Below are 21294 nucleotides of genomic sequence, written 5' to 3' on the forward strand. Positions count from 1 at the left end.
AGCTGCCCCCCCCCCACCTCAGATGCCAGTTTGGAACATTGTGCTTCTGCTGCAGTGAGGCCTCTTCCACACTCTCCTCAGTAACCAGGCTCTCAGTCAAGAGACAAGTCTGCAACAAGTCTGCATTAGCAAGATTTGGAGAGATGGGGGTGGGAGCAGCTTTCCAGCATCAGGTTTTACCTTGCCCTTCTTTTTTTTGGGGGGGGGGCCACACCCATGGCATATGGAAGTTCCCAGGCGAGGGGTCGAATCAGAGCTGTAGCTGCTGGTCACAGCCACAGCAATGCGGGATCCGAGCCACATCTGCGAGCTGTGCCTCGGCTCACGGCAATGCCAGATCCTTAACCCAGGCCAGAGATCAAACAGGCATTCTCATGGATATTAGTTGGGTTCATTATTGCTGAGCCATTATGGGAAGTCCACCTCCCTCTTCTGACAATTGTTCCAGTCCTGTCCCTTCCCCTTGTCTGTGGCTGCACCATCCATAATCCATTCCTGACCCCCTTGTTCTCACCTGCAGATCATTGGGCAGGTGTATGCAGATCCTGATTGCCTGCCCCGAACACTGGACTTCGGCCTCAACGTGAAGCTTTTCTGGGAGAAGTTTGTTCCCACAGACTGCCCCCCGGCCTTCTTCCCCCTGGCTGCCATCTGCTGCAAACTGGAGCCCGAGAGCAGGTTGGAATCTGCTCCTTTCCCCCAACTTGCACGATCCTGGGGTGCTCAGCCTGGCCTTCAGCATCTATAAGCCCTTCCTAGGCACAGGGCTGGGCCTTGAGCCCAAGGATATAGCTACTGGTCACCTGACCACTCCGACAGACCACTTAGGGGAAGGGAGACAAGGGCATTGTAGTAAGTTTCCTGGATGTAGCCCAGAGATAGCCATTAAAAGTAATTTTAACAGAAGGAAATTCACCCAAACATATACAGTGCTAATAGAATAAGTGTCTTCATGTTTCCATATTCCCATGTCCAAACACACACTTTTTTTATATAGTTAAAATCTCTCAAATAGAGAAAAGGTTTTTGCTTTTTTTTTTTTTTTTTTTTAAGGGCTGCACTCATGGCATATGGAGGTTCCCAGGCTAGGGGTCGAATGGGAGCTACAGCTGCTCACCTATACCATAGCCATAGCAACGCCAGATCCTTAACCCACTGAGCGAGGCCAGGGATGGAACCGGCAACCTCATGGTTCCTAGTCGTATTTGTTTCTGCTGCACCACAATGGGGAACTCCTCAAATAGAGAAAAGTTTTATATTTTGCTCTGCATTTCATTATTGCTCAATCTTCCAGATTATTGCTTTTGTTGGCTACATGAAATTCAGGTAGGAAACTGTATGAACATATACCTAATGTAAATGTTTGGGTGTTTCCCGTTTCTTCTTACAATAGGTATTACTACAGTGAACATCCGTATGCATTTAGCCAATTTTTTCCTTTAGAGAAATCTTTTGTTTTGTTTTGTTTTGTTTTGCTTTTTAGGGCCACACCCACGGCATAGGAGATTCCCAGGCTAGGGGTGGAATCGGAGCTACAGCTGCCGGCCTACACCACAGCCACAGCCACGTCAGATCTGAGTGTTAGATCTGGAACTCTGAGAAATCTTTCTTTTTTTTTTTTTTTTTTGTCTTTTGTCTTTTTTGTTGTTGTTGTTGTTGCTATTTCTTGGGCCACTCCCGAGGCATATGGAGGTTCCCAGGCTAGGGGTTGAATCGGAGCTACAGCTGCCGGCCTACACCACAGCCACAGCCACGTCAGATCTGAGTGTTAGATCTGGAACTCTGAGAAATCTTTCTTTTTTTTTTTTTTTTTTGTCTTTTGTCTTTTTTTGTTGTTGTTGTTGTTGCTATTTCTTGGGCCACTCCCGAGGCATATGGAGGTTCCCAGGCTAGGGGTTGAATCGGAGCTGTAGCCACCGGCCTACTCCAGAGCCACAGCAACGCGGGATCCGAGCCGCATCTGCAACCTACACCACCGCTCATGGCAACGCCGGATCATTAACCCACTGAGCAAGGGCAGGGACCAAACCCGCAACCTCATGGTTCCTAGTCAGATTCGTTAACCACTGCGCCACGACGGGAACTCCGAACTCTGAGAAATCTTTCTAATATTCCCTTTATTCTTCTCAGGTTGTAGCCTTCATTATCACCAAAGTTCAAGTTTGTGCGTTAGGAAACTAAAATATTTGTGTTTCTGCTATCAAAAATTCTTTCTTTAAAAAAATACAAATTCAGGGAGTTCCTGTTGTGGTGCAACGGAAACAAATCTGACTAGGAACCATGAGGTTTCAGGTTCGATCCCTGGCCTCGCCCAGTAGGTTAAGGATCCGGCGTTGGCGTGAGCTGGGGTATAGGCCAGCAGCTGTAGCTCTGATTTGACCCCTAGCCTGGGAACCTCCATATGCTGTGAGTGTGGCCCTAAAAACCAAAAAAGAAAAAAAAATTGGGGAGTTCCTATGGTGGCAAAGCGGGTTACGAACACAGCTAGTATCCATGAGGATGCGGGTTCAATCCCTGGCCTCACTCAGTGGATTAAGGATCTGGTGCTGCCGTGAGCTATGGTATAGGTCACAGATGCGGCTCTGATCCTGTGTTGCTGTGGCTGTGGTGTAGGCTGGCAACTGTAGCTCCAATTCGACCCCTGGTCTGGGAAGTTCCATATGCCAGAGGTGTAGCCCTAAAAAGAAAAAGAAAAAAAAAAGCAAAACTTTACCAAAATATATAGCACAGGAAGTATACATTTTCTAAAATCTCCTAGCTAGCATGCTACTCAACACTCTCCCCAGTGCTAACCCCCAAGATAACCAGTTGGTTTACATCCTATATTTTTTAAATGATTTCCAAAGGCCCACTTTAGACTTGGGATTTGCTGGTGGGAGGCTCTGTACCTTTTTTCTTCGTAGGCCAAAGGACCGAAAATCCTTCAGTAATGCTAGAGCAAGAGCATAAGGAGAAAATGTGAAGCTCCACAGAATCTGTTGGCTAATATCCCTTCTCAGTCATTATCAAGGTCTGTCAATTCATTCAAACAGTGCTGCCACATGCCTACCATGTGCCAGGAGCATGTTCACAAGCACTGGGATGCAGCAGTGAACAAAACCAAGGCACTTGTCCTGTGGGGACTCACGTTCTAACAAGGGGAAGTGGTAAACTGTAGATACGACAGACTGTTGAACATGTTGAAGGAGGAGTTCAGCCGGGGAAAGAGGACTGTTTAGGGTGCAAGTTATAACTTTAAATATGGTGATCAGAGGAGGCTTCACTGAAAAGGTGACAAGATGTTTAAGCAAAAACAAGGAGGAGGCAGGGGAGTGAGCCTGAGGTGCCAGGTTTCAGGGTACTAGGAGCCAGGCATTCACTTCTACTTCCTGAAGAGCTGCTGAGTCTAGGCAGCTCTGTGATGTGAAAATAGTCTGAGGACTAGAAAGGATCTTAAGGGGCCACTTAGTCCACTCCCACCTGTGATGATTGCATTTTCTCCAAGACCTGGGAGTGGTTTGTTTTTTTTCTCCAAGACTTTCCTTTCTGATTTGCCCTCTCCCAGTGTTATTATCCACCATTTTTACAGCAGCCCATGCAGTTCTATTACCCCTAATTCCTACAGAGGTACAAAGTTAAGGGGTTGCCCAAGGTCACAAAACTAGGAAAGGGTTGAGCCACAGGCCTGGGTGCCTTCCATGCTATCCCACTGCCCTGCCCACATCTCACCTGTCTCCACTCCTTTTCTTTCTAGACCGGCATTCTCAAAACTGGAGGACTCCTTTGAGGCCCTCTCCCTGTACCTGGGGAGTTGGGCATCCCGCTGCCAGCCGAGCTGGAGGAACTAGACCATACTGTGAGCCTGCAGTACGGCCTGATCCGGGACTCGCCCCCCTAGCCCTGGCCGAGCCCCCTGCGGGGGGGCGTCCACAGCCACCACTGCCCCCTCTGCGCCCAGCCCTGCCGTGGGCGGGGCCATCCGGGCGTCTCGTGGATTGGCAGCTTGTTTAGAAGCAGAACAAGCCATCCTACTACCTCCCTAGGAGGCGAGCGGGCCCAGCACCAGGGAAACACATCTCCACATGTTCTGAGGCCTGGTTACCGTCTGTAAATCCAACACTCGCCTGAAAGCTGTGAAGAAGAAAAAAACGAAAAAAATAAGCCTGGTCATGTGCCAGGAGGAATCTGTTACTCATGACCACTCGGGAACTCCCCAGCAGTGGATTCAGGGAGCTCTTGCTTACACTAATCAGCGCAACCTGGGCCTGCTGGGCAGGATCCCAGGTGAACCTGCATGGGCCCTGAGGCCTCCAGTCCAGCTGGGTGCAGGAGGACCTCATGTGGAAGCATGGAGGAGAGAGAGCGCAATGCAAAGACGTAAAGCAACAGTGGTGCTACCCCCTCCCACGCCACGTCCCGCCTCCCCTGGGACAAGGCTGAGGGCAGAGGTCTGAGAGCCCCTCAGTTAGTGTGTGGTGGATCTGGCCAGGAGTTGTGGGAAGGGCTGGTTTCTGTCGCCTCCCAGGCTCATGGGGCATAGCAGACTATGATGCTGAGCCTGGCTGGGAACTTCTAGGCACATCTTTTCTGCCTCCAAGCAAGCAGTCAGCCACACATGCAGGAAGGAAAGAGGCCCTGCCCTCTAGAAAGCCCTAGTGTCTTGGCTTTTGTCACACCCTGGTGGGCACTCCAGCCAGGTGCCTGAGACATTTGGCTCTGCGGGTTCGGGAGGACAGTGTGGCTCATCTGGGGTGGATGTGGGAATCTCAGCAATCTCCTGGCCCTGTCCACACCACTGCTCACCCCTCCATGTCTCATCCAGGCAGCACCTTGGGGGGTAGAGGTGGTGGTAGAGCCCCAGAGTGGAGGTGCTGGGGGAGACAGCTCACATGCTGGGCTCTTTGGCTTCTACCTCCCTTGTTGGCTGGCCCAGCTCCTGGGCTGCTGTCCTCAGCCTGCTGAGCCACAGCTGCAGGTGCCAGAAAGTCCTGGGGGCACCCTCCACCCTGACTTCCAGAGCTGGGGGATCTTCACCACAAATAGATTTGCTGCCTCCTAAGTTTGACCTTGCACCATATTTAACAAGTTAGGAATGGGTTCGGGGTATTACTGCAGTGTGTGGTGGTTGTATTGGGGTGGGGGGAGGAGGTGGGTGGGAGTGATCCGGGAGAACGGTTGCTGTTAAAACGATCGTGTTGTTTATGTTTTATCTTTGGGGTGATATGTGAAATACTGTACATAGGCCTGATGAGTTGTGGGATTAGAATGTCATCTCTGGCCAGTTTTCTTGCTGTATAGACCATACTTAGGTATAGAGTGTGCAAGCTTGCTGTAGCATTGAGCCCTGGGCTCCCAGCAGCAGCGAGGTCAGCATCGTGTGGCCAGTTGTGCCTCAGTGTCCCCAGCAAACGTGGGTGGGAGTGGTGGACCCAAGCTGGGCCACTGAGCAGACCAAATAAATTAAGCAGTTAACATAACTGACAATACGGAGAGTGATAAAGTGACCTGCAAGAGTTCCCGCTGTGGCACAATGGCTGGAGTCCTGGTACTCAGGTTCAGTCCCTGGGCCAGCACAGTGGGTTAAGGATCCAGCATTGCTGCGGCTGCAGTGTAGGTCACCACTGCAGCTTGGATCTCATCCCTGGCCCAGAACTCCATATGCCTCGCTCAGGGAGATGCATGTGGAGGGTGTGCTGGCCTCTCTGTTCCTTAGTTCCTGTGTTCCCTAGTTCTGATCCCCCTCCTTATGTAGACACCAGCCTGCCTGGAGAATAGGCACATCCCACCTGAGGAAGCGCAGGCCTCACAGCAGATCTGACTCCCACCTCCTGGCCAAGTCATTCCTTCAAGGCTGTACACTCCTGTAATATTCATGCACACCCACAGCCAGGAGGTCCTGCAGGGCTGGGCCACCCTCACAATGCGAAGAAATGCGTGCAAGCCACCCCACCTGTCGTGTTTCCCTGCAAGTGCTCAAGAGAAGACCTGTTTCTTCTTGCTTCTGCAGATGGACCTGTCAGGGAGAGGTAACAGCTGGGCAATGACGTGATCTGGCTGGTGGGTCCTGGGTACAATATACATCCACTTACCCAAAGGTGATTTCTCCCAAAGCTGAGTCCACCTACATGGCTAGGATCTGATTCCTGGGAAAATGGATACTCTAGGCTGCTCCTTGCTTGAAGATCTATAGAACATTGTCTGGGTGTGGGCAGAGGTCACCCTGGGTAATTCCAGGAGGCTGAGAACTTGTGAAATCTCTGCTAAAAGCCCAGCAAACTCCCACCTGTAGCTTCTGCTGGGGTCCCAGGAGTTGTGACTGCAGGCATCTTGGCCCAGAGCTGCTCCAGGGAGCCACCCCTTCTACACCCCCATCCTGCCCCTCCAGCTGCAGCAGCACCACCCACCACCTCACCTCCAGACCATGCCAAGGGCTGCCTGGATTTCATTTTAACTACCTCTACCTCAGAAAGAACACTGAGGAGGAGAGGACTTGCAGTGATCAGCCACCCTTTGGGACGCCGCACACCCATCTTTCCTGCAACCTGAAAGATTCCTGGTGATGACGACCAAGCGTGGAGGCTGCAGTTACCAACTGTTCTGCTACTGCCCCTCCCAGGTATAGGGCCAGGGCGAAGGAGAGAGAGCAAGAGCTTGCTGTTAACAAGGTAACCAAAAACTTCCCAACTTTTGGAAGGAGTATCCTGGTACCCCACAAAGACTTGACAGTATGGAGTCTTTTTTTTTTTTTCTTTAAATGTATTTATATAAGTCAAATGCAGAGCAGTTTCCTGCACTTTATACGCAGGTGTCAGACGAGGTATATAAAACATGTACATGGAGAAATGCTTTCATAGAAAAGTAGAAATCAGTAATATTCTTTTCTGCATCACTACCACCAGGGGACCCCCCTGAAGCCCAGGTCCCCTCAGCAAATCACTCCCAGGAATAGCCTGCCGAAGAGGCTGAGCCCTACCACCCCCTCCACATAGGGCAGAGGAAGGGCTCTGAGAAGGAAGCGCTGTGGGCAGGGAGTACTGCGGAGGCCTCCAAGTATGGCAGCCAGGCTCGGAGGCCCTGCTGAGCTGAGGCACAATGGGCAGGCACCTAGAGGAACGTTACTCTCCTCTGGGCCCTGCCAGTAGCTTCCTCTGTGACCCTGAGCATCACTTCTCCCTCTGGCCCCTCTACCCCAAAGGCTTGAGGAACCCTAAGCTTCTTTCCAATGGTTCCATGATTGCTTTACAATCTACTGCCCCATGGGAAGGCTCTGGCCTAGAGGCCACAGAGTCACCTGAAGGCTCGGACCAGGGCAGGGCAAGCCATGAGCACTCTATCACCCAGCTCCCAGTGGGGTCAGAGTTAACCTCTGAGAAGCAGTCCACAAGGCCCCACCCATGTGTCATCCCCGCAGGTCAGCTGGCTGTCCTCTTAACACCTGAAGAATGAAGACAGGTCACTGTCCACCCTGAAGAGGGACTATATGGGGCACCCAGGGTCCACTTGGGTCCTATGGCCTGAGGCAGCTGTGGATCCTTCTCTCCCCTCTTCCTAAGTGGAATGTTCAGTGTGAGTCTTCCCCTCCTTTCCTTTCGAAACAGGAAGAGTCCCTGGGCCAGAGCACGGCCCACGGTAGTCAAGGCACATCACTGCCAGCAGCCCCCGCCTAGATCCCATATTCAACCACAGTTATGACTTTCGTACAGCCTCATTTCCGTTTCTCACAGGTCAGTAGGGAATTGCATCCCAAATATTTAAAAAACTAAATATATTCTTTAAATGCCGCCTCTCGACCTACTTGACCTGAACTATGAATAACAGTGTGCGCCACCCAAGCCCACAGAGGACAAATGGGGAGGGAGAGGCTGAGGCCATCTTGGACAGTAAAGCACAGAGGAGCTGGAAGGAGCTCCCTGTCCATCCCTGGTTTGGTTTGGGGCCACAGGAAGACCCTGTCAGCAGCACTGCTGTGGGGGCCACCGTCATCTCCAATGCCCTGGCAAAATCCTGCTCCAAGGGATGCATAAAGAGCACTGGTGCAAACCTCCCCAGCCTCACCCTCAGCCCACAGTGCCACCTGCTTGTCTTAGGATTCCCCAAAAACAAACCAAAGAAAGTGGGGGGTTTTAACCACAACAAAAAATGTAGATCCTCCCAACTCTAGGAGGGTTGGCAGTCCTGCACCAGTGTCTGCATGGGCTCCTGCCCGTCGTAGGGAGCTCAGGCGCCTGGGGTGCCCGCCTGGCCCATGAGGGGGGCACTGCCCTCCTGAAGGTCCACTGGAGTCTGGCTGGTGTGGACCACGACAGTCTTCTCATCCACGATCTCACAGGTGGGGTTGGTGAAGGCAGACAAGGGCAGGGTGATTCGCTGCATCTCCCTCTCGCACGCTTTCTGCTTGTGCTGCTCTTTCAGGTCCTTGCCCCTGGCAGGAGAAGGAAGCATTCAGGCTGTGCCTCCTGCACAGCTCTGCTCATGGGGGTAGCATCATGAGGCCCGGCAGGGGCAGACCTTGGTCACAGTCAGTCAGTGGCTAGAGTCCTAGATTTCTCTTCTACCAACAGAGCCCCTACACCTCTAGTCTCTGCTTCTTCATCTATAAAATGGGGGTGACAATACCATGAACCTCACAGATATCATTGAGGAAAGAAACTTTTTTTTTTGGTCTTTTTTAGGGCCGCACCTGCAGCATATGGAGGTTCCCAGGCTTGGGGTCCAATCGGAGCTGTAGCCACCCGCCTACACCACAGCCACGCAACACCAGATCCAAGCTGCGTCTGTGACCTACACCACAGTTCATGGCAATGCCAGATCCTTAACCCACTGATCGAGGCCAGGGATTGAACCTGCAACCTCATGGTTCCTAGTCGGATTTGTTTCAGCTGCCCCATGATGGGAACTCCAAAAGAGACTCTTAAAGCAACAGAGAGCTCTGCTTTTTTAGCCCAAGGTGCCAGAGAACGATCTCAGCCCTCATCTTGTCCAGAAAACTGACCTGACCATGCTGTTCTGAGGGGTCATCTTAAAGTCCTGGAAGGTGTGAGCCCTGGCTAGAAACAGGGACCATCCCCAAGGCATGCAGGAAGCTGCAAAAAGGACTCAGGGCTGCTCAGGTCAAGGGGAAAGAATGTGACAATGTCATCAGACCCTGAGTTTTCACATGCTTCCCGATACTCATGGTGCTCAGTGATCCAATCAGGCCTTGGTGTTGCCCCATTTCACTCATGTCAAGTGCTCACTGGAGGACTTTATGTGCATTATTTCACTTGATTCTCAGCTGAACCCTAACAGTTAGACCTTATCATTCATTTTACAGATGAGGAAATAAACCCAGAGAAGTTGAACTCTCCCAATGACATAGCAGGCTCAAACCCAAGTCTACTGGACTCTGGCTGATGCTCAGAGAAGTTCTGACCTGATCAGGGACACCCCTAAGTAATGATGAGGTGGGACTCACACACCCAGTCTCCTGGCTGCACATATCCAGTCCTCCCCGCCAGATCTAGCCACCCTCACGGGTTGGGGTGAGTGCCTAGCATGCTGCATACCAGGACCAGCCCTTGGCACCCAGGACCCAGGTCAGTATCTGACACAAAAACTAGACACATGGGCTCAGCTATCAGGGAATATCTTCCCAGAAGGAGCCCACCCCAAAGAGGCCTTGAAACAAGCAGCTGATAGAACTTGGTGCAACAACACAGGCCTGCTTTAGACCTCCCCAGGGAGATGGATGAGATCAGACAGATCACACAGCTGTCATCACGTGAGATGCAAAGGCAAAAGTCTCCAGAGAAAGGAAAGAACACTGAGAAAACAGCAGGGCTGGAGGGGGAAGAACCTCAGAACTGTCTTTAAATCAACCAATTCTCTGTACATGTACCAGCTCTGCCTTGGCTGTGTGACATTTGGCCTGGGGGAGCCTTGGTTTCCTCATCTGTAAAATGGGAGTAAAATCTGCCTCCAAATAACAAATGTGAAAGCATTTCAAAAAGAGTGGAGCTGCTGTAAAACTCAAGGAGGGAGGCTATTATGATTTGCCCTGAATATGACTTGACTCACCAAGAGACATTATCTTAATCTGGATTCCCAAGGAAACCCTCCTACTGACCAGCCAAGGTAAGTACTTTTTATGTGACCGCAGTCACTCCCCTCCTCTCTGGGCCTTAATTTCATCACCTGTAAAACAGGGAGTTGGACTTGATAACCTCCAGGGCTCCTAACATTTTGAAAGATCCCACACATATGACATGTGCTCTATGACATGTGCTCTGCTGACGTCCTGTTTCTCGCTGCAAGGTCACAGAAGGCGAACCTGTGAGCTCATTTCCCTGAGTCACACTGGGTGACAGTTTCTCAATGTGCAAGCCTGCAGCTCTTTGCCTGTCCTTCTCACCAACCCCCCCAGCAGAACACCCAGAGGGGCTGAGGGGAGCCATAGGGACAGGGCTGTCTGGACCAAGTACATCCCCACTCACAGCCCAGGGTTCACTCTCCCTGCAGGTTCTGCTCATTAGTGCCAACTGCTGCCATGTGGAAGAAAACACTTATCCCCTAGGAAAACAAAAAGCTGGATACTTCAAACCTGCTCATGTAATGAGAAACTTGGAAGGCCTGGGTTTAATTTTACTAAAAGAGCTCCCAAGCCAGCAGACCAAAAGGCCATTTTCAAAAGAAGCAGAGTAAGCCAGAGTCTTCTGCTAAGGCGTGAGTTTCAAAATCTAAGTGGAAACTCATACTTCCTTAGGACTTCCTAAGGTGCCAGGAAATGGCCTTCCCAGCATCCAGCATGAGAAGAGCTACCTGTGCACGGACTGGATGCCATGCACTTTACACACGTACCATCTTTGTTTAATTTCCACCCAACTTTGCAATACTGAAAATATCCACATTTTATAGATGATGAAACTGAGGCCTTGGAGTCTGACTCCAAAGCCCTGCTTTCCTCAGCCACCTCCTTCACCAAGCATCTAGCTGTGGTCAGCTGAGCTGTTGATAATGATCAGGCTGCATCCTACGTAAGTCTTCGCAGGGGGAGAAATCAATTCGAGTTAATGAGGCAGAGCTGGGCTGGAAAAGCAGCCAAGAGTAAATAAAGGAAGCAGGTGCTGGACTCATCTTGATGAAGGTCTCTTCCATGTAGAAATCTCAAAACATCCAACCCCATATACTTCCTGTTAATAGTGCCTGTGAGTCTTAGAGATTTGGTGGCTGCCTGCCTCCTTCTGAGGCCTGAGAGAGGCCACCAGGCCTGCCACGCTGACCATCAGGCTGCTCAGCTCCTTCTCACCACCTTGGAGGGGGAAGAGGGAAGGAGGGAAGGCGGCCAGGCTGTTGTCTGACAGCCAAGAAAGAACAAAAGACTTATGACTCAGCTCCTCTCCTAAGTGGGTGGGGTGGTATTGACTTACAGTTTTTCCCTTGCCTTTTTATCAGAAAATAAATGCTCCCTCCGGAGCCAGCACAGGCAGTGCAGGGCAGAGGCAGGGAGCTGCAAACTGGCCACCTAAACTTCTTGCCTAGACAACCAGGACAAAGACCCCGCCCTCACTTGCTGCCCTTCCTCCCCTGAGAGGAAGCAGGTACCTGCCTGCCTCTCCTGGCTCAGGGAAAGCGCCATGCCATTTGCTTCATGGCCTTTGGCTGGATTCACTGCTTGCAATAATTCTAACCCTGACTGCTCCCGGGCCAGGACTGGGAGCTGGGCTGGCCAGAGAGAGCAGGTGTGGATGACAGGGCTGAAGAAGGCACTGGAGAGTTCCCTCAGGCAATAGGGGTTTCATCAAATTATTGTGTAACTCTGAGCCACTGCTCTTTTCCCAATCAGAAGCAGTGCTGTGCTGCGCTGCTGCTCAGGACCAGCTTCTCCAGGCACTTAAGGTTATCAACACCAACAGTATGCCCAAACTATGCTAATTTCATCCTCACAACAAATATGTAGCATCCATTAGGATCTCTGTTTCAGAGAAGGGAGGGCAGATGCAGAGAGGTTCGACAACCATTTATTCAAGCCAATGGCAGATCTTGGATCTGCCAGTAGTTAATACTGTCTATTTAGGAAACACCAGAGCTGGGAAGATCACAGCTAACCTCATGCCCCTACACTATTTTACACATGAGAAATCAGAGGAGGCAAATGTGACCTTGTCCAGGGTCACACCCAGAATTGGTGGCAGTTCCAGAACTAGATCCTGGTGCTTTTGACTTCTAAACCCACCTTTTTGAAAGTTTTTACTACTGTCCTTTGCAAATCCAAAGCAAACTGGCAGGAAGCTCCCGAGCATTACTGGACTTCTGGGAGAGTCTAGCAACCTTTAGACACACTCTGTTGGCCATGTAGCTCAGACATGGCATTTAACTCCTCTAGGTCTCAGCTCCTTGCTGTAAAATGGTGTAAAAGTGATCCTTTTGATGTGGTTATGAAGCTTGGGAGTAATCCTCAGGGAAGGGCATTCAGTGGGGCCTCACTTACTGTGAAAAATTACAATAAAAGTTGGCTGCTATTAGTGGTTATTTAACCTGACTGGTGTTCTCCTGTTTACATGTAATACTTAAAATAATCTGGGGGTGGGTATGGGTGTGTGCAGAGGGGTGACACAGCCCCAATGAACAGACAAGAAACTGAGGTGCAGACAAGTGGCAAGACCTGTGTTCAACAGTGCTTTCCAGGACACTCTGACTTTGGGGAGTGATAGGAGCTGAGAATTTGCCTCTAGCCCACATGTGGTTTCCTGTTGTACAGTCTGTGCTCAGAGCACTTTTGCTGAGGAAAGGGGTGGTCCGGTGGTTAGTGACGGGGAGTCTGGTGACTTGGTGCCTCGCCCTGAGTTTACAGGAAAGTAAATACGAGACATCAGAGCAGACCAGTGACAGCTGAAGGAGCAAATCTAAGAGAAAAAGGCTTGGCTTCCTCATTGGGCATGAGAAACTGAGCCAAATTAGGGATGTTTAGCAGTCAGTTCAAGCACCTGGAGGCCTGGACACTGTCACAAGATTGGAGGAGAGCCAACTGCTATCTAGTGGCTGAGGAAGGAGGAAACGTTTCAAGGGCTAAATTCGGCCAACACAGTTTGGGGCTGATTATGCATTGTAGCCAGGGCCTCCTCATCATTTCCTCTAACCCTGAAATGAACAAGCAGGTGCCCCTGGACCTGCCACATCAACCATCCCACTGAGGGCAGCAACTTTGCACTGGGAGTCAGGAGACCTTCTTGGGTCAATATTCCTCCTCTCTGAACCTGTGCTTCCTGAGTCATAGATCAGAGACCTGGAGGGTGCTAGCACAATACCCACATCTTACAGAAAAGGAAAACAGCTATAGTGTACTGACCACTTACTATGGGTTAGACAGTCACATGCCTCAGCTACAACAGTGCCCTAGAGAAGGAAACGGGCAACTTGCCCAAAGTCACACACATCACTAGTTGGTGGCAGAGCTAAGACTTAGCTCCACCAAATGCTAGGTGTGTGACCACAAGCAAAGTACATATCTTCTCCTGCCTCTGTTTCCTAATCTGAAAACTGGGGATAATAACAGCATTTACCTCATAAGGGGATATTGTGTGAACTGAGTTAAAGCATGCACATCATTTGAAGCAGTGCCTGGCCTCTGGTAAATGTTCATTACTGCTGCTATTGTTATTATTATTCCTACCCAATACTTCTCCTTTTCCATCTGGAAAATGAGAAGGTGGACAACATCACTCTAAGGACACCTTAGGTTTATTTAATGCTGGGTGACCCACTGGAGCTGTGGGCTCAAATGTGGTCCTCACCACTGGAAAATGCAGGCCACCACATCACTTTCCTGATAGGAAGCCTTCCCAGAAAAGAAATATCACAGATACTCAAGACTGGTTCTTCCCAAGATCTCCCAGAGTCAGCTAGTGCTATAAAAATGAACACAACCATGGCCTGTCATCATGCACCCATAATTGGCTTTGAGAGCCCTTTCTACATGGTATATCGGGGGACCTCTCAAAATAAGCATTCCTCCTCCTGCTGTCCCAGCGTGAGTTTCCCAGGTAGCCTCTCTGGCTCTCTCATGTGTGGTAAGGAGTAGCAAAGAGGCTCCCCGTCCTCTAAATCTCTTCCTTCCTCCTGTCCTAGAGGAGATCCCACTGCTTATGGCTCAGGACATTCAAGCCTCAACTGCAAAAGCTGTGGCTAGAAAACTTTTGTAGTAGCAGAATTTTATAACTCACAGAAAGAATTCAATTTCTGGGTCCCTGCAATGAGAGCCCAGCCTGATTTCTGTAGGACCACTCACTTCCACACCAGGCACATTGGCTTAGGTAGCAGAGAATGTGGTATCAAAAGAGCTGAGTCTGAATCCAGCCACTCCCAGACAGTGTGGCCTTGAGCAAATCACCTTTCTGGTGAAGGCCTGCTTACCTGCAAAACAGGCAACAAGAACCCCTACCTCACAGGGCTTTTGGGTGAGGAAAGGCACCAAAGAAAAGGGTTTGTCCAAGGTCACCTGGTAAAGAGTAGAACCAAACTTCTACATCTTGAGCTGGTTTTCCTCCTGCAACACCTAACTTCCTTTGTGGGTAAGAATGCCACAAAGAAGTCTCATTTGACTTTGTGTACCTGCTTCTCCTCCTCTCATAGGTCCCAGAAGAGAAGCTACTGACCTTTTGTAGGTGTAACCGAGGACAATGCCAGCTCCAATGGCAATGATGATCACCATCATGGTAATGCCCAGCACAGAGCCTGCCAAGGACAGGACACAAGGTCCCATTAGCTCCACCCCAGAAAAATCAGCAAATATTTCTCCATGAATTCTACAAGGACAGGGGTGAGCAATCCTACCCAGGGTTCCCAGGTCCTTTTTCTCCTTGGAGTTCACCCGCACCCGCTGGCTGATCCCAATCACTGGCTGCACAGCTGCCACCTCGCTCCGGGCGGGCAGGGCGTTGGCAGGGGCAAACACCTGCACCTCCTCTCCTCCTGGCACTTCAGACGCCTCTTCAGTTTCTGTTGTGAAGGTTGGCAGGCCCTGGGAATTGGTCTCTGGGGGTAAAATGGGAAAGAGCTCTCATCATAGAGTGGCCTGAATTTGAGGCAGAGATGAAGGGGCCCACCTTAGAATCAAGGCCTCGGGGAAGACCAGGCCTAAGGGCTGCACCATAGCTGAGACAAGGCAAAAGTGAGGGGAAGGCTATGAGAAAGGGCATCTCCTGCCTCCCCGTCTTCATGTGTTCATATCCTTGCCATCTTCTCCAGGTCCCCCCTCTATACAAGGAAACAATCCATGACTCCTCTGAGCAGCTCACACTGTTGAGCCCACGCTCTGCGGCAGTCCCTACGTTATATGCTTACATATCGCATTCAGCCCTACTGTCTTGCTGCCCCAGGAGCCACAAGCCTGCACTGCGGAGTCTAAGAAACTTGGGTTGAAATCCGGATCCTGCCGCTACCTTTGGCAAATCGAGGAAATTCTCTGAGTCTCAGATCCCCCAGACTTCTTCCTCCCGGGGGTGAGGTGGAGGGGTGCTGTGAGCCCAGCACACAGCACACGCTCCAAAAAAACTGTCGGTAAACGCCGCGAGGTTCGCTAAGGACAGGGGACCCGGGACAATACTCTCCCAGGGTCCCCTAGGCTGCGCAGGGAGCCTGGAGCTGGGCCGATGGGAGGGGCCTCCCCTCCCTTGGTTGTTTACGAGACACTCGCTGAGGATGAGCTCATACCGGGCGGCGGCGCCGGCCAATGGGCTGTGGGCCCCGCGGCCTGGAGACAGCCCTGGCCAATCGGGCGGCGCGGGGCGGGGCGGGGCCTGCCGGCGTCCCGCTGCTGCACGTGCGCCGCGGCCGCTCCCCGGCCCTTTTGGGCGCTGGGTTTCGGGCTGGTACCTGGGCAGCGCAGGTCTTCGCAAAGCCGTTTCTCGGGAGCTCCGGCCTCGCCGCTGACGTAGCACCAGGGCCCGCGCGGATCCTGGTCCGGGTTCCGGCAGTAGCTGTGGTTGCCCGGGCCTGAGAGAGGAGAGGAGACGCCATGGGCCGGGGCCGGAACGCGGCCGCCGCCCGCCTGTCGCCCGGGGCGGGCACTCACCCGACTCTGGGTCAGATGCCAGGCCGCTCTGTGCGTCCAGCCAGTTGAGGCAGTGGAGGCCCGGCGAGGGGGAGAGCTGGTCCGCCTGGTACAGGTGGCCGTTGTCCCAGAAGCAGCCTGTGAGGAAGAGGAGCCCCCGAACACAGTTGGTCAGGGGAGCGCGGGCCCACCCCTCCCTGGGAGATCCTGCCCTCAGGTGGAAAACCCCGCCTGCCTCGCAGAGGCCCTGTGAGGCCGGAAAGAGAAGGGAGAGGGCATGAAGAGCCCCCAGCCGGCGCCCTGCCCCCAGCGCTCAGTGTTAGTTTTTTTCTTTCTTAATTTCTTTCCTTTAAAAAAAAAAAAAAATCTGTAAGACTGAAAACACTGCACAGGTGCACAGGGTTGTTGCTCTGGAACTTGTGGCCACTTTGGAGGAGGGTGCGGGGGAGCCCTGGGTTCAGGTCCCTCTGTGGAGACGGTCGGTGGGCGACCAGATCCGAAATTCATCCCTGTGTTGTCACTCTGTGTTACATAAACTCTGGTGTTCCCTTCTCTGCGGATATGGCCACACTGCCACAGGCCAACACTCCCTCCCAAGAGAATTCTACAAAAGCTTTGATTCAGTAACGCAAGAGAGAGCCTCAAACGGAGGGAACCTGCCTTTTCGCTGCCTGGATGTGACTCCAAACTCCCACTCCCCTCAGCGGGAGAGCCGAGGAAGGGGCCGGGGAAGGAGAACCTGTGCCTGTGCTCTGGTGACACTGCAAAGCCCCAGAAAAGAACAGGACTTAGGAGTAAGGGGGGATGAACGCTCAAGTTCCATCCAGTCATGAGCCACAGGCAAGGAAAAGGAAAGTAGCTATTTGCCTTTGTTCTTAATGGCAAAGATGGAGCTGCAAGCTCCTGGCAGGGAAAGGAGAAAGGGAAAAAAAAAACAAAACAAGCTTTCATGGGACAACCAGAACCTGCTAAAATCTCCCTTTCCTGTCATCATCCTTCCTGCTTGGGAAATAGAGAGCTTTACCCTTTCCGCTTCATTAAGTTGCTGCAGAAGGAAAAGATTGTAATCTTACCTCCAGATCCATAGGCTTCTGCCAGGAGCATGTTGCTGACAAGGATTGTTTGCACGCAGGCCAACAGCATCCTCACTTCCTTCGTCCTGCAGGTGACTGACCAACCAGGGTCCAGCTAGGGTCCCCTTGGTGGCAGCTCTGCCTCTGGTTCCCAGCCTTGCAGTCAGACCTGCCCTTGTTATGCTCTTCTGGTAAACAGCCTCTCTTTAGAACTGGGAGCTTCCCAGCTAGCTTGCTGCTGCGAGAGGTATTTTTTTTTTCTTTTTCTTTCTGGCTGAAAGGCGCCCCCTGGGTCCTAAGCTTCCTATACCAGGCTCATCACTCTACCCTCAGTCAAGAGAGGAACTCAGCCAAGTGAAGAGGCAAAAAAGTTCAGGTTGCTTAGTGGTTCAGCTTGAGACCTGCACCGGCTGCATCCCCAGGGCCTTTCATCTCTTCTGTTTCCGTTTGTGTGAGTACAGAAAGAATAGTTTTGTCAAGACACTTCACTGGGGGGCAGGAGGTTTGGAATTACAGTAACCACTTAAGGAGAACATGTCAGCTACACAACCAGGAGGAACTCAAGACTACGGAGAGGGGCACAAATAAGGGCATCCAGGTGGAAGTAGCTCTTTATACCTACCCTTGAGAAAGAAAAAGGGCTTTTGAGATTTATACATATTCATAAACACTGATTTTTTTTTTGTTTTAAAGAGCCAGGGTCAGATCAGTCATATTCCTTTGCTTATATTTGGGGTGTCATATATAGTACAAATATGAAGGGGGTCTCTTTAGTTGAAAATACATATGCCAGTGCTGGGATATCTGCTTAGCTATATTTAAGAGTCTGCCCTTTCAGGCCTGAATTCATATAGAGGAATTAAGTAAAATACTTGCTTTTCCCACCGCACCCTGTGGGAAATCCATTTGCAGCAATTTATATCCATCATTAACAACCCCCCTCCCCGTCCATATGTCTGAGCCCTCTTGGAGTTAGGCAGAACAGCCCTTTTCCTGTTTGGCTGACAGTTCCAGTTCCCAGGCAGCCTCAGTAAACTGAGAGATGGAGCAGAGTGATTCGCCAAGACTACCTTCTGACTCAGGCAAATCTCAAAATAGAAATGGGAGACTGTTTCCATCTGAGGGCTTGCATCTTGCGGGCAGTAATTTAGGGAGGAGGAAAAAAGACTTCATTATTTCAAAAGTTTCAAAAGTTTTATCAGGGAAGAAGGCTAATGCCAAGCCAACTAATCTGAAGTGAATTTGCATTCACTACAGTCAGATTTCAAACATGGAAATGATGGACAGAGATGCATTTAGTTTACTCTTTGAAGAAGTTTGCTGACAATATTTGATTCCTTCTATCCACTACATAAGACATGTTGCTTTGTTTTTGCACTTACTTTCCTGTCTCTCTACACAAGCTTTCAATCCTCTGACACCTGACTTTGTCCTCCACTGGGAATTACACCACCAAGTCTGTGAATTTACACACACACACACACACACACACACACACACATACATGCCAATGTTTTAGAATTTAATAATTCTAACATAATATTCAGGAGTCTTTTTAAAAAAACAATTTTTATTTATTTTACAAAAATTTTAAGAATGTACTACAGGTGTTCCCATTGTGGCTCAGTGGTAACGAACCTGACTAGTATCCATGAGGATGTGGGTTCAATCCCTGGCTCCACTCAGTGGGTTAAGGATCCAGCATTGCCATGAGCTGTGGTGTAGGTGCCAAATGCAGCTGGATCCCAAGTTGCTGTGGCTGATTTGACCACTATCCTGGGAACTTCCATATGCCGAGGGTGCAGCCCTAAAAAGACAAAAAAAAAAAAAAAAGAATGTACTACAACTGTATGCTAGACACATAGTCTGGATACTGGGAATATATCTGTGAACAAAATATTTGAAATCTCTGCCTTCCTAGAGCTTGTATTCTAGTTGGGAAAGACAGATGTCAAATATATAAAATGTCAGGTGATCTTAAACATTAACAGAAAAAAGGGAAAAGACTGAAGGGGAAGGGTTCTTTGCACAGTTTTCCTTGCAGGTCCTAAATATTCTTGTACCACTACAAAAGATCTACAATGTGTATTTTGTTTCGTTACATAGAATATGTCAACTTGAGAAAATGAGAATGCAGTTGTAATTTCAGAATAGCAGAGGGGTTCTTTTGGATCTCCCTCAGCATCTGATCTGTTGCCTTCGTATGCAGTGAGTGCTCAGTTATTGTCTCAAGAGATGTTCCTCCTCAGACTTTGAAGGGCTGCTTCCACTGGATTATAATACTTTTCCCTCTGGTTACAGTAGAGACAGGCTGTACTCAGGCCAGCACTTGAAACATTTTCAGATTATCTACTGTACCTATGTACGGATACCAGAACTGCTTCGTTAGAAGACCAAAGCTTATTTACCTGTTGCTATTATCTCATTTTTCTGTTTAAAAAAACTGCTGTCTTCCCTAATTTACACACTTTGATATATAGCAAAATCACATTTTGTGCCTTGTGTTTTATCAGGAACAGCACTGCCTAGAAGAGATATGACAGGAAAAAGATGTTTTTCAGCTTAGTCATCTTTGCTTTTTCTTCCTTGTAATAACTAAGACATTTATCAGTCGATTTGATTTTTTTCGAGAATGATGGATTTTTTTTCTCAGTCCTTCAAAGGCATATTTTATTATAATAGATTCAGTACCTCCCTTCCTTCAGGAAATCATATTTAGTTCAGAGATGTGCTTGGATCCTAAATTTGGTCTTAGGATCCAAATCTGAACTTTGCTTCATGTATTAGTGCAATGTGGCCATATTTTAGGGCCTGTAGTTACTCCAAACTTAAGATTTCTTTTAGAAATATTACTGCAATAGTAATATGATCCAGCACTACCCAAAGAGTCACTTTGGATTGTTTATATCCTGAAACAACATTGTGCAATATAATATTCACATTCTACTATATATTTCAGAGATGTTTAACTGTTGGTTTCATAGTATATCAGTGCTAATCCAGAGAGACCAAGCTGTACAGTTAACTCAGGAAAGAGCTTCTGGTAGTTCCTGCTGTGGCTCAGCAGTAACAACCCGACTATCATCCACGAGGACACAGGTTCGATCCATGGCCTTGTTCAATGGGTTAAGGATCCGATGTTAGGGTGAGCTGTGGTAGGTCGCAGATGCGTCTTAGATCTGGTGTTGCTGTGGCTGTGATGTAGGCCAGCAGCTGTAGCCCCAATTCGACCCCTGGCCTAGGAACTTCTATATGCCGAAGGTGCAGCCGTAAAAAAAACAAAAACAAAAACAAAAAAAAGGAAAGAGCCTCCAGAGCACTTACCAAGAAAGATGGGCAGTTTGCTTTGAACTTAGACGAACTCAAAGCAAGCATTAAAGTTGATAAAAGGCCTAAGAAAGCCTTTTTGTCCGCAAGAGGGCCAAGGTGTTGGTAAAAAATCTGTGTGGTAAGTTCTAATGAGTTGACTCCAGGTTTTCTCCCCACATGATGTGCTGTGGAAGTGGCCACTGAGATTTTTCTGGAAGATGTTTGTGTGTATAGTTGCAAACTAACAGGATGATTTTATGAAGCTTGTTAAGGAAACAATAGCCCAGACAAAATATCTAAACTCCAAGGAGGTTTCTGAAGTATGGCCTTCAGTGAGTTAGATTATGTCCATTTTTGTACATCTTAAAGTGTTTAATAAATATTTGAAATGAAAGGGAAAAACCAGAGTCTGTAAGGATACGAGCCTAATAAGCCACCAGAGAATAGTAAAATTTTTTTGAGAATAGTAATTTTTTAAGGGTAAACAATGAAACAGCCATGAAAGCTTGTGGATCACAGGTTACTTTCAGAAACAAAAGGCTCCACACTGGGGAAGTGAGGAGCAACAAGGGTAGGGAACTTGAGGACATCACATCACGGGTTTGGGAAAATAAAGGAAAGGAGTGAATTTCTGAATGAGAGCAGATTTTGAATTAGAGGCCACGCTTAGAAAACAAGGCTTTCATGTTGTGGAAAACAGTCTTCGGTGTCATAGGGAGAGCACGAGAGCCCATAAACTTCATTGGCTGGTAAGACTAGACTGTCGATGTTTAAGGTAAACCGATGCAGTCAGCTACAATTGTGCTTTTGGAAGAGAATCTAGTATTCTCTGATCTCAGTAAACTGCATCTGATGCTTTTAAAATTTATCAACACCCAGTATGAGCTTCAGCAAAGACACTTAAGC

General features: G+C 49.5%; 2 protein-coding genes across 3 annotated transcripts in view; one reads left to right on the forward strand and one right to left on the reverse strand.

Annotated features, from left to right (window-relative positions):
- The window catches only part of LIMK2 (LIM domain kinase 2), a 55607-nt gene extending 50144 nt beyond the window's left edge, over nt 1-5463 (forward strand). The window contains 3 exon segments of the mRNA XM_047762386.1: nt 521-678; nt 3734-3780; nt 3783-5463. Coding sequence (XP_047618342.1) covers nt 521-678; nt 3734-3780; nt 3783-3877 — 300 coding nt within the window. The 3' untranslated portion in view covers nt 3878-5463.
- A 2626-nt stretch (nt 5464-8089) lies between these two features.
- On the reverse strand, nt 8090-17289 carry PIK3IP1 (phosphoinositide-3-kinase interacting protein 1). 2 transcript variants are annotated; one of them, XM_047762387.1, is made up of 6 exons: nt 17080-17289; nt 16028-16144; nt 15829-15948; nt 14788-14988; nt 14610-14688; nt 8090-8401 (listed from the first exon to the last, which is right to left on the reverse strand). In XM_047762387.1, the coding sequence occupies exons 1-6, from the start codon at nt 17147-17149 to the stop codon at nt 8197-8199; spliced, it is 792 nt and encodes a 263-aa protein (XP_047618343.1). In that variant the 5' UTR covers nt 17150-17289; the 3' UTR covers nt 8090-8196. The 2 variants fall into 2 exon arrangements, with proteins under 2 accessions (XP_047618343.1, XP_047618345.1); XM_047762389.1 differs by lacking the exon at nt 8090-8401 and adding an exon at nt 10568-12444.
- Nucleotides 17290-21294: the final 4005 nt, after the last annotated feature.

The sequence above is a fragment of the Phacochoerus africanus genome, chromosome 15, assembly GCF_016906955.1.
Source record: "Phacochoerus africanus isolate WHEZ1 chromosome 15, ROS_Pafr_v1, whole genome shotgun sequence".
In the NCBI taxonomy this organism is placed as follows: Eukaryota; Metazoa; Chordata; class Mammalia; order Artiodactyla; family Suidae; genus Phacochoerus; species Phacochoerus africanus.

Coding starts and splice junctions, on each gene's coding strand:
- PIK3IP1 (XM_047762387.1), bottom strand. CDS start 17,149: ATGCTGTTGGCCTGCGTGCAAACAATCCTTGTCAGCAACATGCTCCTG. Junction 16,145..17,079: donor AGAAGCCTATGGATCTGGAG/GTAAGATTACAA, acceptor TCTTCCTCACAG/GCTGCTTCTGGGACAACGGC. Junction 8,402..14,609: donor CTCGGTTACACCTACAAAAG/GTCAGTAGCTTC, acceptor TTCTCCTGCCAG/GGGCAAGGACCTGAAAGAGC.